The sequence below is a fragment of the Aythya fuligula genome, chromosome 1 (assembly GCF_009819795.1).
Source record: "Aythya fuligula isolate bAytFul2 chromosome 1, bAytFul2.pri, whole genome shotgun sequence".
In the NCBI taxonomy this organism is placed as follows: domain Eukaryota; kingdom Metazoa; phylum Chordata; class Aves; order Anseriformes; family Anatidae; genus Aythya; species Aythya fuligula.
Genome location: NC_045559.1, coordinates 123624457 through 123637387, shown reverse-complemented (window position 1 = coordinate 123637387; position 12931 = coordinate 123624457). Strand labels below are relative to the sequence as shown.

The following is a 12931-nucleotide window of genomic DNA, read 5'->3' as shown; positions in this document are numbered from 1 at the left end:
TGGCAGCGTAAATAGTCCCCTTTCTAACCAACCTGGTGGGAAAAGTCAATATCCCATCAGCAAAGGAGGTAAACACATCAGGAGCTGTGTCCTCTCTCATCTTCCCCTGCTCTGTATTACTACAGTTCTTTAAATCTCCTCTCCCCAGTCATCAGATGCACTTGTGTCATTCAAATGCATCGTGTGGCTGTGCCGCGGGGACGGTGCTGCCTGCCGCCAGCCGCCGAGCCCCCGGCTGCCATTGTCTTATAAGGGAAACTTAAAATCGGCCTCGGTACTTCAGCGAGGCCCCTCGTATTCCTCTGTCCTTTTAGGCCACCCTTCCCCGCTTGCCTCCACGAGAGGAGCAGCCTCTAAGACATGTTTGAGGCGCGCTGTCAGGGAGGTTACCGTGTGTCATTAAAGTTTGGGTTCGGTGATGGGCTGGGGGGGAAATGCTGCTGGTGGAGAGGCTGGGGCTGAGCCCGAGCTGGGCACGGGCCGTGGGGCATTGCCCTCTACTTTCAGCATCATTTTGGTGTGTGCCCGGTTGTTCCCGTGTCTTCCCACTCTTTTTTGTACCTGCCAGCTGCTCCTGCACCTCGGTGCCTTTCACCTTGGTCCCTGCTGAGCTCCAGGACCCTTTAAACTATTTCAGCCAAGTTTTGAGCTACAAGGGTGACATCTCTGATATCTGCTGCAGTTTGGTGGGACGGGCAGCGTGGTTTTCCTAGCATGTGAGCAGTGAGCCCACTCAGTGTATTCTTCAGTTTGGAGACACATAAATAACCTTGTTAGCGCCAAATTGATGGCCAAGCAGGTTTGGCATTTTCACGGATCTGGTTATTGCAATTTTCACGGTTTGTTTAATTAAACCCTACTCTGAAGTCATTTCAGCATCGTTACGTGTCCTGATGCTGTAGTGACTCCAGTCTGTTAGTGAACAGGTTCTTGTCGTCAAAGTTTTCATCGTGTTGGTGGTGTAGTTCAAGGAGTATTCAGTTCCACACATAAGCACAATTCCTTCACCGTCTGAGCAGTGGCAAGAGGGTTGTGTTTGCAGCCTGACGGCTTCCTTCATTTGCCCAAGCAGCCCAAAGTTGTAAGTATAATAAATACCTAAAGCTGCATACACACCTTCCTCGCAAGGATGCATGGAAGGTGCTTTTAATCAGCGTGCTCAGTAACTCAGACCAACACCTCTAAGTGAAATCTTAATCGAGTTTTTAAAGGTTTCGTGGCATTGTGCAGTGCTGCTTGCGTGGTACCCCCTGGTTAATCCCTGAGCTCGGCCTAAACCCGCCGAGGCTCTGCAACAAATCTGTCCGTGTGCCCTCATGGGGAGGGGTTCCCAAGCCCCAGGGGACAGCGGTGGATCCCATTTGTGAAGTGTAAGGAGATGAGGAGAGGAAGGGAGGCGGCAGCTCCCAGGCTTCCAGCTCCAGCAGTGTCCCAGCGCCGTGCCCCCGTCCTGCTGGGGGTAACGGGAGGGGGCTGCCTGCGGTGGAGGCTCCCTTGGGGCTACATCCTCCCCGGGTGCCTGATAGTAACGTGGGGCACCCAGCGCTGCTGATTTCAAGGTGTGATTGCAGGTGGGGGTTCGGAGAGGAGCTGGTATTTCTAGGGCAAGGAGCGGGCCTGAAAGGAGGAGCACCGCTGCACCACATCTGCACCACGCTGGCACTGACGTGCATCAGTAGCATATTTTCCTCTTTTAGCCTTTGTCCACTGCCTTTGTAAAGCAAAAGCCAGGCAATCGCCCAAACAAAATCCCTGGATTTCTTTTTTTAGATGGCATAAAATTTCACACACACAAAAAAATATGAAGTAGAACATTTCCGGCTTCGCTGCTGCTTAAATACGTACAAACCGGTACGTGTGTGTGTGAGCTTGCACACACCAACCCACCAGCAGGCAATGTCTTGCACTCCAGACATCTCTTCACGGGGATTATTGAGCAAATATTTGGGGAATGGCTGTCTTCATTCGTGTGCCAGGCAGACACGATGCGTCCTTCCTGAGAAACCGGGCACCTTTGTTGTAGGGTGGGACCGTGCGGAGCTTACTGCCGCCTTCCCTCCCAGCCCCTCCGTGGGGCCGAGCACCCCGACGCCCGTCCTGCCCCCGGGCTGTGCCTGGGAGCACGCGGCAGCGGCGTCGAGCCGGCCCCAGGCTGTGCCAGCGCCAGCAGGGGCTGGGGAATCGCGGCGTGGTTCCCTCGACTGATCTGCAGCCAAGCTCGCGGCAGGCAAATTGTCCTCGGGGGCTCTGTGGAGTTCTCATTACGTCCAGGAGCCGGCTCGTTTTGGCCGGGCTCTCGTGGAGCCCCCAGGTGCTCTTGCCCCGAACGCCTGTGAACACACGAACACTGCCCACCACTGTCTCCTCCTTTCTCCTCGAGTCGAAATGCCGTGGTTCGCAACAGCAGTGAATGCCAAAGTCCTTTCTCTTTGCGTTTTTTTAATCCTTCTCTGTTTTGTTTCTTCGTTCTTTCAGAGCACGTGAAGAAGAAGCCACTCAGAAAGGAGGTGACTGAGGCCTACAAAAGACTGAAGAGCACGGTGGACAAGTGTCTGTCCATGAGTGGCTACTCAGAAGTGAACCTGGGCAAGCTCTTTGCCATCAGCATAGGAAGATCTGCGGGAGAGCCCAACAATGAAAGACAGTGATGGGCTGAAAAGGGAGGGAGCAGAGAGGCGAGCTCGTTGCTTCAAAATAACGCCCTCTTAAGCAACAGCCTGTTTCGGGATGCACAATAATGTTTTAACAATCTTGTTCCTTTGGTGGAGGAAGAACAAAAGATGAAAACGGGACACATGATCCACGGGGACCTGAAATACTCGAGGCGGTTTTTATCTTCGCTTCTTTTCTTCGCCGAGAAGCCAGGGCTATTCAAATATGGAGTAGTTGATTTTTGCAATATATTTTGTTGTGTATGTAGACCTATGAGGGAAAAGGGGGTGGGGGAATTGCTGCTTTAATTGGATAATTCCCAGTGAGAGTTGCTGGAATGTAAGTGATCCTAGACTTTGCTCCAGGGTATTTAGTAGAGGTGCTCTCAGGAAGAGAGGTTAGTAGAGGTCTCAGTAGGAGCACTAATGTTTTGCCTTTTCACAGTTTATCTTCTTCCTGATCATAAACATACCAATTAAAAACAATGCTAAACCTAAATGCCTTTCAGTGTCCTCCTACCTTCGGAACGGAGGTAGGGACGCTTTACTTGCAACTGCGTGAACGGGAAAGAAGGATGGGAGGCTGGAGGCACCAAAACCAGGGGACCATCTTTTCGCTGGGAGTCTTCCCGTGCATCTTAAAGCGTGCTATTTTGCCAGGTTGGAAATTTCTTACCTGGATGTATAGCCATGCACATGCACAAAAAAAAAAATCTTTGTACATACGCAGAATAAAAATGTATTTAATTTCTTTCCATGCAAAATATTTGAAAGCAAGCAATCAATAGGGAGAAATATATTTTGGATGAGATTGTAACCAGTAACGGGGGAAGGGAAGGAGGGAGAATCATTGTTGCTGTTCTGTATAATAATTACTGTATTGGTGGTTTTAAAGGTTTTGTAAACAAATTGTATTTTCTGCTTACTTTTAGTAAAGCGACAAGCAGACATGACAAGAAAAAAGCATAAATTTGGGTAGAGCTTTTGTACACCAAATTCTGTTGTACTCATGTTTGCCGTTAAGTTTGCAATTTGTTACGTTAATGTAAGGTTATTAAAATGTTCTTTTAAATCTTTAACAGGATTAAATGTAAATTTTCTTAGCACTTGAAAGAAAAAATAAAATTTTCTAGAAAAAGAGAATTGGATTGGATCATCTGACTACTGGAAATGTGCTACCTGAGGTTGCTCAAAGTGTTCCCTTGGTTGACAGGGAAAATGTCCATTTTTAGGATGCCTAACGAAGCTCAAATAAAAAAATAAGAACATCAACAAGAAGGCGTTGGGCACTGAAGGGATGTGCGTGTCTGGGTTGGGGGGTTGTGTGGCTTCCATGTGTCCCCAGGTGGGAGCTGACAGAGCGATGGAAGATGCCGTGTGCCGAGATGGGCGAAGTCTGCTCCAATGGGCCTACACACAGTGACTGGGGCTGAATCCTTGGGGTTTTCATAGAATCAGAAAAAGGGTTGGGTTGGAAGGGACCTTAAAGACCTCCTAGTTACACTCCCCCTGCCATGGGCAGGGACACCTCCCACCAGACCAGGTTGCCCAAAGCCCCATCCAGCCTGGCCTTGAGCACCCCCAGGGATGGGGCACCCACAGCTTCTCTGGGCAGCCTGTGCCAGGGCCTCACCACCCTAAAGTTTAATCACAATATCTGAGAGACTGCCCCTGCTCCAACGCTTCTTTGTGCTGGTGTTTGCGAGCCGTCATCCTCTCCCAGGGTGTTCACCTGGGCGCTCGCAGAGGAGACCTTTTGGGGAGCGGGCGGCTGGGAGGAAGGAGGGCATCAGCCTTGCGGCTCCTCTGAAGACACGGGCTTGCTGTAACCTCACCCAGGTTCGCTACAAGTAACGAGCCCTTTGGTGCCCGACCCCATTAGGCTGACGGAGATGTTCCTGACGATAACCGGGCAGGAAGCCCCGGAGAAGCTCCAGGCGTGCCCCAACCCTGGGGCCTGCCGGTGGGGCGGTGGCTGCGGCGCCCTGAGCGCGGAGGAGCCCGTCCACCGGCGGGGCTCGGGGTGCTGGCGCAAGGGGCGCCCGGGGGGGGCTCCGTGACCCCCCCATGGGGCCCGGGGCCGGCCCCCGGCCCGGCCGAGCCCCCCCCGGAGGGGTGAAGCCCCCCGGCGGGCACCCGGAGCGCTGCGGGCCCGAGCGGCCGGCGGCGGCCCTCCCCGTGGCACTTGAATGGATGAACTCATCTGTGCCAGCTTCAGGTTGCAGCTTAACATTCCTTCATCCCGAAGGCAGCATTATCAGGTTGTTGGAGGCTGTTTTCAAACCTTGGTTTTGAATAGCAGCGGCTCTGCATTAATTTAACCACTAAGCTAATAAGTAGGTTTCGTTTTGTTATGCTAAGCTTTATTGCTTTTCTTTTGATCAGAATGGTGTTGTTGAGCAAAGCAGCAGACAAGGCATTCTTTGATGAGGGAATTAGCGCTCTATTCTTCCTCTATTATTCATAGCACAGTGGAATATGTAAGTACCTGAGGGTGTCAAAGGAGAGCAGGCTCTATTGCAAAGTGTTCGCCTTGTTTCTCTCAATAGCTGACTATGAGATGATAAACCGCTTAATACACTGCACTAATTGGATGAGAGCAAAAAGAGATGGGAATTAAGGCAAGGCAAAAGGAGAAAGTGCTACCAGCCTTCATTCACTCTTTCACCACTTTAACAGCGCCAAAGGAGGCACAAGCTTTCTATAAGCAGACTAGGGGTTTTGTGCAGAGATAAAATGAACCTGTTAGTGGATTCAAGTAATACACTAATTATTGCACAGTATAAATACCACTACTGGTTTTATAACACGGAGGTAAACTTCTTTTGAGAAGGTTATAGGATTGCTTGGCAGCAGTATAGATCCTAATAAGGGACCAGAGTAATAACCCCCTGGATTAACAAAATTGCTGCTTGCAGAAGTATGATTCTGGCTTTTACGAAGATTTCAGCCGAATGAATAAAAATGACTGAATGACATTTCTTAATGCGTAATGGCTCGATAATGATTCCCTTTTCTTTACGGCAAAAAATGTATATTTCAGACCGCACCGTTAATAACGTCCAGGGAACAAGCGTTATTTTCCCCATCAAAAAAAAATAAAAATAAAAAACCGTTTTAAAAAAATATATATATTTTTTTCTTTTGCGCCTCTGGTGTTTTTTTGAAACGCTAAAGCAGGGCGGGGGGGAGGGAAACGCAGCGGGGCAGGGTCGCGGCCGGGGCCCCGACGGGGCGGCCCCGAGAGCGCCCCGCCGCCGGCCAAACCCCCCCAAAATCCCCCAAAACCCTCCCGGAGCCGCCCGCGGCCCCGCTGGATGCGCGGAGCGGAGCCGGGGGCCGCCGACCCCGGCGGCGCTGGGACGCCAGGAGGCTGCTTCCAAGCGATAAAATAAAAATAACGGGGAGCAAGAAAAATACAACGGGGGGGGTGGAAATAGGGCGCTGATCCCGGGGCGGCGGCGCTCGGAGGGCGAGACCCGGGCGGGAGCTGCCCCCTGCGAGCCCCCCACCCCGCCCGGCCCCGCCGCCTCCGAGGGGCCCCGGCCCCGGGTCCCCGAAACCCCGGGGGGGCTCGGCCGGGAGGGGGGCGCGGGGCGAAGCCCCCGGCGCCCCCGCAAGGACTTTGCGTTGTGGCGTTTTGTTCTTTTGCTTTCGTTCCTTTTTTTTTTTTTTTTTTTCTTTCTTTCTTTTTTTTTTTTTTTTTGTAAACATATATCGTTGTTTATTTTCTGAACGTGGCACTTCTCCACCGGATAGCAAAGGAAAAGTATTAACAATAACGACATTACACGGAAAAGTACTGTACCATCGCCTCTTGAGGGTTTCAGAAACCTCTACAGTTAATAAGTTAAATAAAGGGTTTGTACATAAATATTTGTCTAGGACCCCTATGATATCTACAACACAGTAAGAATCTACAGAATGACAAACTTTTACAACACTACACTGAGTGCAATTGTTTTATAACATTTCAAATATACAAAGCTCTGTTCTTTTTTTATAACAATGGTATGTACAGAATCAATAATCACAGTTTAGTGACTTAAACAGTCCATATTCTAGCAGTGTATTTCCCTTTGGTTTGATATAAAAACCTTGGTTGGTGTAGTGATAAAGAATATAACGAGAAAAAGATATACCCTCTCCCTTAAGTGCACTGGTTATCTTACAGCATCAAATTCACTTTCGTTCTGCACTGGCAGCATCCTCGGTGAGCACCCGCGGCTCGCAGCAGCGCCGTGTGCGACGGTTCCCCAGTGCGCCCAGCAGGCCAGCCCAGCACCGCAGGACGGGGCTGGGAGAGGTGCGGGCAGCCCCTTCCCCCCTCCCCCCCCCTTCGCTTTCCTTTCTCAATTACAATTTTCGATTCCTCTCTTCGCCTTTTTTTTTTTTTTTTTTTTTTTTTTTGTCTTGCCAGATAAACGGAAGGAAAAATATTTAAGTGTACGTAACGCTAATATATAGTAAATTTTATTAGGTAGGGCTATTCTTTTTCTTTCTTTCTTTTCTTTTTTTTTTTTTTTATCTTTTTCGCTTGATGCTCAGCGAGGAAATTAACACGTCGTGCATTTAGGAAATGTACCAGCCAAGGAGTTTCGGATTCGGGAGCCTACGAGCGTCGCTCCGCTCCCTGGCGCGAGGGCTGACCGACACGCAACGCGCTCGCTGTCCTCCAGCTCCTACCTCGGGAACCTACCCCAGTCTTAGCTGCTGGTCCACTTTTTTTTATTATTATTATTATTATTATTATTATTTGTATTTGTTTTTAAAGAAAAAGAAACGTTTTCCCCCATTTGGTCTTGATTCGTGCTACGAGGTGACCTTTCCCTACTCGCCAATTTATTCCCCTCTCTCTCTCGCTCCCCCAAAACAATCCCCCCGGGAAACTGAAACGAACGCAAACGAAAAGCGGGCAGGCCGGCGCCCGGCTCTTAGCACACCTCTTTCCCCGTGCTGCTCCCGGGGAGGATGTTGAGCTGGGTGAGCTGGGCGGCGTGCTCCTTGGCCTTCAGCCGCAGGGCGGCGATGCTGGACGCCCGCCGGTCGGCGGCGGCGCTGGCCGGGTCCCCCAGCCCCGCCGAGCCCACCGCCCCCTCGGCGGCCGGCGCCGGCTGCCGCAGCAGCGCCGCGGCGCTGGAGGCGCTGCCCAGGGGGGCCACGGTGGAGAAGAGCCTGCAAGGGAAGCAGAAGCAGAGAGGCCGCCGTCACCCCACCGCCGCCGCCGCCGGGCGCTCCCGGGCCGGGGGCGCCGTCGGGGCGCCCCTCGCGGGGGCTCGGCGCACCGAGCCGCAACCCCCCCGCCCCGGGCGAGGCGGTACCTGCCGAAGGCGGGGCTGATGAAGGCGGGGTGCCGGAACACGGCCGCCCCCAGGAAGGTGCCGAGGCCGAGCGGGGTCCCGCCGGGGGGCAGCGCCGCGGAGCCGGGCGGCGGCGGGGGCAGGCTGGGGAAGGCGGCGGCCGCGGCGGCGGCGGCGGCGGCGGTCCAGGCGGAGTCTAGAGCTGGGTGATGAGGAGGGAAAGGACTAGCATCAAGGTATGGACTGAGGGGGTGAGTTGCTGACAGGGGACCAGGGAAAGGCAAACCTGGGGGGTGTGTCTGAGCCCCAGCCTTTTCCCTCTTCCGCCACTTAGCCCTACGGTTCTGGAACCATACCTGCAAGCCAAAAGAAACACGGGGTTTAGCACCGCTCGCCCCGCCGCCGCCGCGCTCCGGCCCGACGGCGCCCGCTGCTCCGCCGCCGCCCCCCCGGGGCCGCCCCCCGCCGGCCCTGCCCGCACGGGCCCCGGGGCTGCCCCTCAGGGGGCTCCTTGCGAGCGCCGTGCGCGCCCCAGGCGGGGAAACGCGCCCCGGGTTCGCCAAAGTGACCACACACAAACGGCGGCGTTAGGGGGTCACCGCCTTTTTCGTTCCTTTTTTTTTTTTTTTTTTTTTTTTTCTTCTTCTCCCCCCCCCCCCCCAGAAAAAAAAAAAAAAAAGGTTAAGAACGAAAAAATCGTGACTTCGCTAGTGTCTGCAACGAGGAAATAAATTGCAGCGCGATCGAAGCAGCAAGAGTGCGTTTCCACGCTGTGCTTTCAGGGCGTATTTTACAAAACTTAGTTTGGAAGCCACGGAATCGCCGTCCCTTTCCTCTTGCCCCCCTCCTCCAAAACAAACCAAAAAAATTAACAATCATCAAGGAGCCCAGGATTAAACCAAGGGAGAGGCAGTGGGAAAAAAAAAAAGCACTGCTCGCCGAAGGGAAAGACACACTCGCTGAAACGCGAGCGCGGGGCACCACACGCACCCAGCGAGAGGCTCGGAGAGGGACTCGCATTTGTCAGATTTTCGGGCTGCCGCCGGCTCAAAATCTCCCCTTTGAGGCTCGGCTCCGTTTTGTAGGAGCAGCGCGATGCCCCGTCTCCCCGGATCCGATAGAGGCGGCAGCGCTGCGGGTCCCTCGCTACAGTCCCCATCTATAATTTATAGCCAGGCGCGCACCGGGGCGCGCACGTAGGAAGAGGCTGCGCCGTGCTCACGGGGAAGCCGAGAGTCTTTGGCAAACGGATCGTCTCTGCCAGCTAAAACTCAATTAGCGAGCTATCCTCGCTGCAATTCCCCGTTATTGAATTAATAAGTCTGAGTACACCCAAAGGTAAACGGAGGGGCTCTCATAATTCATATTCCCTTAATTACATCTTCTCCCGTGAATAGGGGAGAGAAAGGGGGTGTCTTTCTTTTTTAAAAGTTATTTAACTTTCCCACGACTTGTTCCCCTGAGCTGAAAATACTGATTTGCTGTCACATCTCTGTTTGACAATGGAGAAATGTGTCAACAGAAAGGAGGGGACAAATCTCATCATTAGCCCCTCTAATGCAAGAAGCTGTTGTGTATTAAATGAGCCATATGGAATTTATTATGCTTTATCAGCGCCTGATTTTAACTGTAAAGTGATTTGCTCAGCTTCCAACTCGGAGACATCTGTTTTCTGTTGGCAATCAGGGCATCCCAATGTTTATCGTCTCTCTGGTTATGAGACTTGGGTTGGGAAATGCACTCTGGTATGGGGCGGCAAACACCTTTAATAGCATTGCACTCACTCACTATTAGATCAATGCAGGCTTATTGCTATCAAAAATGGGAAATCAAATAGCATTAGCCAGCTCCTTGTGCAGGCGGAGAGGAAATCAAACAACATTTCGCCTTCAAATGGCCCTGTTTGTTCTAGCACTAAGTGGGCTTTTATGAAGCCCGATTGGAGATTTGATCGCAGCCAAGTACCCGGCTCGCAGCCGAGCGGGGCCGTGTCTAACAACCAAAACCCCGCGGGGCCCCCTTATTTCCATCACCCGGGGGTCGGCTCGGCCGCCGCGGGGCCGGGGGGGGGCGCGGGGACGCCCCGAGTGCTGCTCCCGGTCCCGATCCCGCTCCCGCTCCCGAGCGGGGCCCCGCCGCCCGCGGCCGCCACTCACCTGCACTCGGGCTTCGGTCAGGTCGAGCCTCATGGCCAGCTCCTCCCTGGGGAGACACACATGCCGCCGTCAGCCCTCTGCCCTGCTCCGGGCACTGCCCGCACCCCGCACCCGGCCCCAAGAGCAGCGGGGCTCCCCCAGTCGGGACTCCCCCCCCGTCGGGGCTGCCTCCCGTCCCGTCCCGTCCCGTGCCGGCACAGCCGCGCTGCGCTTCCCGAGGCACGGGGATGGTGATGGGGAGCCGTCCATTCGCCCTCAGGCCGCCGGCTTAAAGCGGGAGCCCCCCGGGCTCAGCCCGAGCCCCTCCAGCCTCGGGCCTGTCCCGTCCCGGCGCGGCGACGGGGAGAAAACGCGGGGCGGGAGCGCGACAAAAAAGCGCCGGGACCCGTCCCGATCGCGACTCGATCGCGACCCGCCGGGCCCGGGGCTGCGGCCGGGGCTGGGGGGGAGCGAGGCGGCTCCCCCGGGGCGATGCCCGGCAGCGGGGGAGCAAAAGAGCCCGGCGGAGAGCTCCCGGCGCCCCCCGTACGGGGAAACAAACGAAAAAAGGGCCGGGGGGTGCGGGAGCGAGGCGTGCGGGCAGCGGGGGGCTCGGCCCCGTCGGGGGGTGCTATTTCGGGCAGCGGGCGCGCAGCCCGGCCTCTGCCCGCCGGGCTCCCCCCTTCCCCGGTCCGAGGCCCCCCGAAGCCGCCCCGGGGCCCCGCCGTGCCGGGCCGGTATTTTTAGGCGGCGGCGCTTTGATGCGAGCCCTGCCGGGGCTTCCCGGGGCCGGGCAGCGCTCCAGCCCGCCCGGGGAGGGCGAAACCGATCCCGGGGCCCGGCAGCGGCGCGGGGTAAAAATAGCCGGAGGCGGCGGCCCCGGGCGGGGGGCGACCTTCTCGGCGTCCCCGTCCCCGCTACAGTCCCTGATCCCCCCCCCCCCCTTCTCCCCCTCGGCCGCCCCGTCGGCGCGGGTACCTGGTGAAGACGTCGGGGTAGTGGGTTTTCTGGAAGGCCCTCTCCAGCTCCTCCAGCTGGTAGCTGGTGAAGGTGGTGCGGTAGCGGCGCTGCTTCCTCTTGAGCAGCCCCTCCTCGGAGTCGCTGCCGGCCGAGAGGCACACGCTCTCCTCGCCGTCCTTGCCCTCGCCGTCCTCGGGGTGCAGCAGCAGCTCCTCCTTGGGGGACAGCTCCCCGCCCTCCGCCCCGGGGGCCGCGGCGGCGCCCCGGCGGGTCTCCTTCAGCAGCCCCCCGCCGTCCTCGCCCAGCAGCTCCTCCTCGTCCTCCTCCTCCAGCTCCTCTTCCTCCTCGTCCTCCTCCTCCAGCATCTCCTCGTCCTCCTCCTCCTCCTCCTCCTCGGCGGCCGGCGCGGCGGGGCCGGGCCGCTCCTCGACGTGCGCCGCGCCGCCGCCCCCCAGCTCGTCCAGGGCGGCCGGCGGGGCCACGAAGGGCGCGTTCTCGCGGTAGCTCTTGCTGCGGCTGATGCTGACCTGCGGCGCCTGGCTGATCTTCAGCGTGTCCCACGGGGCGCCCGCGGCGGCGGCGGCAGCGGCGGCGGTGGCAGCAGCGGGGGGCACGGCGGCGGCGCCCCCCTCCGGCCGCCCGTCGGGGCGGTCCCCCCGCGGGCCCGGCGGCAGCAGCCGGCCCCCGCCCGGCCCGTAGAGGCGGCGCAGCTTGGGGGGCAGGTGCAGCTCGGCAGCCTCGAAGGGGGGGCTGCCCTTCGGGGAGCCTGCGGACAGACGGGGCGGGCGGCGGGGAGAAAGGGGGAGAAGGGAGAGAGAGAGAGAGAGAGAGAGCGCAGAGCGGCGCGGTCAGTGCGGGGCGCTGCGTGCGCGGGGAGCGCCCCACGTCGGGGGCAGCCCCGGGCCGGCTCCCCCCTCGCCCCCCTCGCCCCGGCTCTCACCTTGCGCGGCCTTGTCGTGCTCCGGGCGGGCGGCGAGCGCGGCGGGCAGGCTGTGCGCCGCCGTGCCCAGCAGCCGCACCTTGCAGGGGCTGCGGCGGCCCAGGATGCTGTCGATGCAGTAGGACGACAGCAGCGTGGGCGACTTGCTCTTGCCGGCGCCGTCGGGGCGCTCCCCGCAGCCCTCCTCCGGGTAGGGGCCGCTCATGGCGCCGACCGCCGCCGCCGCCGCCCCCGCGGCGCTGCCCGCTGCCGCCGGGCCGCCCGTCACGGGGGGAGTGAGCGGCGGCCGCGGCGCTCTTGAGTCCCCCCGGCTCCACGTGCGGACGGGCGGGCGCTGATTGGCTCCCGACGGGGGCCGGCCGGGCGGGCGGCCGCCGGCACGCGGCGCCCGGCAAAGCGCGGAGCTGGAGTCGGAGCCGGAGCCGGAGCCGGAGCCGGAGCGGGGGCGCCGAGCCCCCCCCCCTCCAGGCTCGCTAGGCCACGCCCAGCCGCCGCTCGGCACGCCCACTCCGGGTGGGTGTTGGGGGGGGGGGCTCCGCGCCTGGTTTTCCGACGGGCACCGCCCCGCCCCTCCCCGCCCCGCCCCGCCCCGCCCCGCCCCGGGCGCCCCCCGACGTGCGCGGCCCCGCGGGGCTCGGCCCGAAAACAGCGCGGGGACGGGGCGGCAGGCGGAGGGCAGCCCCCAGCCGGAACGGCCCCCAAAATGAGGAAAAAACAGGGGAAAATCGAAAATCGTTGAGCCCCAGCCCAACGGAAAGAGGCCGAAACCCGACGGGGGCGCCGCGGGCGGGCTGCCCCCTGCAACCCCTGCCCGGCTCCTGCTGCGCCCCCCCCCCCCCAGGGCCCGTCCGCGGTCGGAGCTCGGCTGCGCCCAGGCACCTGGCTGCTTATTTACCTATTTATTTATCTGTTTATTTATCTATTTATTTATTATTTTAACAAACT

At 58.0% G+C, this 12931-nt stretch overlaps 2 protein-coding genes across 3 annotated transcripts in view; one reads left to right on the top strand and one right to left on the bottom strand.

Annotated features, from left to right (window-relative positions):
• POLA1 (DNA polymerase alpha 1, catalytic subunit) overlaps positions 1-3377 on the top strand; it is a 199593-nt gene extending 196216 nt beyond the window's left edge. For both annotated transcript variants that reach the window (XM_032191650.1, XM_032191640.1), the window contains exon 37: positions 2476-3377. In XM_032191650.1, coding sequence (XP_032047541.1) covers positions 2476-2648 — 173 coding nt within the window. In that variant the 3' untranslated portion in view covers positions 2649-3377. The remainder of the gene's footprint in view (positions 1-2475) is intronic.
• A 4208-nt stretch (positions 3378-7585) lies between these two features.
• ARX (aristaless related homeobox) lies at positions 7586-12191 on the bottom strand. The gene is made up of 5 exons (XM_032207557.1): positions 11987-12191; positions 11065-11812; positions 10108-10153; positions 7973-8307; positions 7586-7826 (listed from the first exon to the last, which is right to left on the bottom strand). The coding sequence occupies exons 1-5, from the start codon at positions 12189-12191 to the stop codon at positions 7586-7588; spliced, it is 1575 nt and encodes a 524-aa protein (XP_032063448.1).
• Between the last annotated feature and the right edge of the window lie 740 nt (positions 12192-12931).